The 5,263-nt window shown below is 39.6% G+C and overlaps 1 protein-coding gene across 1 annotated transcript; it reads right to left on the reverse strand.

The window, feature by feature from the left end:
* Positions 1-1,068: 1,068 nt before the first annotated feature.
* LOC149242823 (F-box/kelch-repeat protein At2g44130-like) lies at positions 1,069-2,016 on the reverse strand. The gene has a single exon (XM_089371027.1). The coding sequence runs from the start codon at positions 2,014-2,016 to the stop codon at positions 1,069-1,071; it is 948 nt and encodes a 315-aa protein (XP_089227153.1).
* Between the last annotated feature and the right edge of the window lie 3,247 nt (positions 2,017-5,263).

Consider the following 5,263-nt stretch of genomic DNA (forward strand, 5'->3'; position numbering starts at 1 on the left):
CTCAATCGAAGAGTAAGAGTAATGGATGCATTTCTTTTAATGCTATAGAAAGACAGACGGAGAGAATCCTCAAGTTGTTTACCTTCATGGAGAAGTCGTTGAGCTGCAGAGGGTATCCCCAACTTGAGATCCAGAGCATTCTTGAGGTTCTGCACTAAATCCGACAAGTTCACCCAATGAAGCTGCGTTTTGCTTTAGATAAGCATGATCTGGATCTGAAATGCGACAGAAGGATCAGGGTTTTGCTTTCCTTTGCAGATCAAGTCGAGAGTAGACTGGAGCATTGAAGGGCCTTCTTCCCCTGAACTTAACGTAGGGGTTTGTGAGGAGAAGAGGAGAGAGTCCAAAGACCATTGGACCTGTCAAAGCGATCCACCCAGAAGAGCTTCCAGACAATGCGTCCAAATAAATCCACGACATGTAACAAAAACTGAAGATCTAGATCCAGAATAGAGTCTTTCTTCAGCCTCCGCCAGAGAAATGACGATAGAATAATTGGCACGCTCATCCTTGGCCTCGGAGTTTGCATTCTGATGGAGGCGGTGGTAAGAAATGTGGCAGCCGAGGTCCAAGATCTCGCAGAAGCAATGCCAGGAGTAGAGCAAAAGAGGCCTAGGGTAGCTTTCAGAGAATGATTGAAAACCTGAGTATCAGCCAAAAAAAGAAAGGAGATAATAGTCCCGTAATCCTGGGCTGAAACGCACCTCTCCAGCTTCGAAATGGCAGACCAGAGGCCGGACGGCGGCCAAGGGCGAGGCAGCGTCGGCGGTAGAGCTAGGGTTCATGTTCGGTCAAACGTCGAGAGCACCTTATTCAAAACGTTCTCAATATATAGATGTAAACATTACCACACATACCCAATAGACATATATTTTTACAAACTCAAACATGTAAGGAAACATAGAAGCACGAAGTCAAAGAACCATTTTATGACTCAGTTTATGCAAACATAGAAGCACGAACTCAAAAAACACTTTTATTGCTCGCAGCTTATGTAAAGCTGATTGGATTAGTATTCTCATTGCATTTCCATGGGTTCATCTAAACCCAGATAGAGAAAATTAGCGTTCAAATTTCCAAGGTTGTTACACGGTGCACAAATTCTTTCTCACTCAGTTCGAACATGTCAGGAACTGTGACGTACTCGCCAGTCACGAGGTGAACCAGATGACACATATTGCGCCCCCAGGAGCAAACCATCCAATCGTGCCACTGTGTAGCATTGCCAAAGTGTTCCCGAGAAGAAGCAAACTTTTTATGCAACGCATACAACTGCCCAGAAGGCACGGACGAACTTCCTGGTCCTCCTAAACTCCACATATTTTCCAACCTTGTCCACCTTCCCTCCCTCGGATCGAAAACTTCTGCACTTCTGTCATTCGATCCACCTAATACCATGAATTTTCCTTCAACGCAAACACCCAGAGATTCGATGCGTGGTTGGCTCATGGGAGGCAAAACTTCCCACTTATCCTCCTCCACGTCATAAGCTTCTACAGTCGCCAAACGGTTGAGTTGCCTGTCGTAACCGCCGGCAAAGTAGATACGTCCAGTGGAAGAACAGGCGGCGTACGCAAATAAGTAGCGAAAATTGGGAATATCAGCTCCGCGGCTCCATTTGGCGGACACAAAATCATAAATGTAAATACTCTTCATTTGTCTCCAGCCGGCCAGATGCACTCCGCCTATGAGAACGAGCTTCCTATTCACACAAACACACTTATGGGAGACATGAATTCCACAACAGTGGGGAATACTGATGGGTACACATTCCGAGGTGCCCTTCACAGGGTCATACACTGTTATCGCATTGACATAATGTTCTGTATTTTTTTTAAGAAAACATAAAAGTTGATCGCTATTTCCAGAGATTTTTCTATCAGAATAAAAGTTAGGGTCATTCAGCATCGCTTCCCAGCTGCGACACACGGCTTTGAGATTCCTGTGTGAGGTGTAGGGAACTCTTAGCAAGCACTGTCGAACGAGATCATCTGGAAGATCGGTAATTACGGCCATCACTACAGAGATAACTTGAATCTTCAAAACACTGTCTTTCCCCCGATTTGTATCTCCAATATTTCGACATATCTTAAGAGAGCTGAAATGTCACGTACTTATATAAGGCATCGCCTCTACTACTATAATATTCTTTTTTGGGGTCAAAGATTAGGTTTATCCGGATGATTTTAAAGCTCTAGATTTATAAAAATTATTAAGTGTATTGACCGAAAAATTATTAAGTGTATTGACCGAAAATATAAATATATGGGTAAATATCATGATTTATAATACTAGTTTATATCTATTTTAAATTTGGATCTATCAAGTCCCTAGAGATTTGGTTTTTCCTGGTGTAAACATTTTCTCAAATTTTGTACTTAAAAACAAGTTTACACTTTGAGAGATTGAATTCCTCTAGGAGCTTCATAGACTAGGGGTTAAGATGGATCTAGGCTAGTTTTATTAAAACCATAGTTTAATTATAAGTTTTTTCCTTATTCTACTAAAAAATGTTATAAAAATAAAATAAAATATTTCTTTATTATGAAATAAGTTAGGATTTTTTTGTTTGTGGTATTGATAAGGCATGGTGTTGGCCCATGGTATTCTAACAAAGTATATTTAGAAGTTAATAATATCTATGGTAAAGCAAAAGTGAATATCCATGGTTAATAATCTTGTCATATTTTTATAAAATATTTTGATTGTGAAATAAGCTATAATTTTTTGACATGTGGTACTTATATTACACCCACAGACAAAAAACTAATATAACCTTATATAATCAAATTCACATAAATTACATTAACAAAATTACTCCTTACACTTAATTTATCATTCCAAAACCACAACTTGACAACACAATGAATCTATAATCTATTGATATAATATGAGTTTACACAAAATACTTTAACAAGATTACTCACCAACTTAATTTATCCTTCCACTACCACAACTTTGAAAGCACATTGAATCTAAAATTTGTTGATGTAATATGAGTTTACCTAAATTACGTTAACAAGATTACTCGCAACTTAATTTATCCTTCCACGACCACAACCTGAAAGCACAGTTAATTTATAATGTGTTGATGTAATATGTGTGAGGTCAAGGCCAAACATAGATGGTTGGTAGCTTAATTTATCCTTCCACAACCACAACTTGAAAGCACTGTGAATCTATAATTTGTTGATGTAATATGAGTTTACGTAAATTGCGTTAACAAGATTACTCGCCAACTTAATTTATCCTTCCACGACCACAACTTGAAAGCACAGTGAATTTATAATTTGTTGATGTAATATGTGTGAGGTCAAGGTCAAATATAGATAGTACCAACCCTTCTATTGTTTTATATTAATTAATAAATGGGATTATTTTCTTGATGGGATAAAATGATAATTTTTCACATGAAATTATATATATATATATATATATATATATATATATATATATATATATATTTCCCCTGGAAAAATACTTAATTTTTTATTAATATAGAAAAATTACATATTGTAGATGTTGTTGCATATGCTGTATCTGTCACAAAAATAGAAACTAAGGTGTCCAGATACACCACGCACGGCGATCTGTCATAATATCGACTGAGAATATATTATTATATGCCTGTATAAGCTTGTACATAAGCCATGCAGGGCTCTTTGCGTTTCTTACAATTTTTAACATAAGAAAAACAGATGTTCTTCAAGGACCGAGATCCCCCTGATAGTGCTGGTCTATGTATGGCCGATGATAATACTGGTATTCATCTGTCCTCCTCTGTTCTTTTATCACCCATTCACCTCTGGGTAATGTCGCGGCCTCCTTGGATAGTTGGTCAGCACTACAGTTATGCTCCCTGTAAATATGATTGCAAGAGATATGGTTAAATTCTGCCTTGAAGATATTTACTTCGTGTAATATGTTGCTGAGTGTGTGAGAGTGACATGTAGAAATGCCATTGAAACGTTTATAACAATCTTTGAGTCCCCAAAAATATTTAGATTGATGCACTGGTGTCCCAAGGAGAAATGTAATACATGTCGGAGGGTAACGAGTTCTGCAAAATTATTGGTTCCGGCTCCTAATCCCATCTTGACTTTATAGATATGTTGTTCATTGATGTACAGAATGAAGCCACCACCACAGCCCTGTTGGTTAGCTACACCATCAAAGAAGGCCCAGGGGGTATTCTTGTTAATACTAGGTGGGGGATGTGAGCGACGCTCTCTAGGTGGAAGAGGGTCTAGCAATTCATTATAGGGAGAGATTATACTAACCTCTATGAGTGGCCAACATGTAGGTCTGTTATCAAATATGAAGCAGTTTCTGGCCAGCTAGATATACCAATTGACAAGCAAGGGGAGGCTCAGTAATTTGCATCCCTTGTGTCTATTGGACCAGTCATCCCAAGCACTGCCCAGACCATTGCCAACCCATTGACCAGAAAATCGGATAGAGGAGGATAAAGCTCTCCAAAGAGAGTGTAGTGTTGTGCACTGCAAAAAAAGGTGTTCAGTTGATTCCGATGCACATTTGCACAAAATACACCAGGTTGGCCCATATATGGATCTGTGAGCTAGGTGATCCCCCGTGGGCACTTTATCTCTAAGTGTGCACCAGAAGAATAATCTCATGCACGGCGGTGCAGTGAGTTTCCATATGTTTCTCCACCAGCTGGTGATCTGATCTGGTCGTTTGTGATGAATCAAGGAAATGTATCCTGACTTTGGGGAATATATGTCGTTCTCTGCCAAACACCAGACTAATTCATCAGGTCCCTCTTTAATCCTGATGTGAGATTCAGATAGCGCAGATATATAATCATGCCATTCCTGGTGCCATCTAGGGGGAAGATCGAGTTGACGAGCAGATTTCCATGCCTGTGAAAATATACCTGTATTTTGTTGATCAGCAATGTGTGAGAATACCCTGATCTCATGGGAGTGTAGATACATGATGAGGTCTCTAGAAAGTAAGTGTCTACCTCCACCTCCAATCCACGGATCCAGACCAATCTGTGCCAGAGAACCATCATTAATCCTCCACACCAGATTGTCTCTTATATGGGGCAAGGAGTGGAGTAATGCCTTCCACATGGATGAGATGCCCGTCATCGACCAGCTTGGTAGTTGAACCCAATCCAACATGTTTTGTGGCCAGATGTATTTATGATATGAGATATGAGTCCATAAGTTCTGACCAGCAAACAAGGTCCAACTCATTTTTGCAGCAAGGGCCTGCGCAAATAGAGGGAGATCTT

Source organism: Pinus tabuliformis, chromosome 8, assembly GCF_031772625.1.
Source record: "Pinus tabuliformis cultivar Carrire ecotype Pingquan chromosome 8, CPIR1, whole genome shotgun sequence".
NCBI lineage: Eukaryota > Viridiplantae > Streptophyta > Pinopsida > Pinales > Pinaceae > Pinus > Pinus tabuliformis.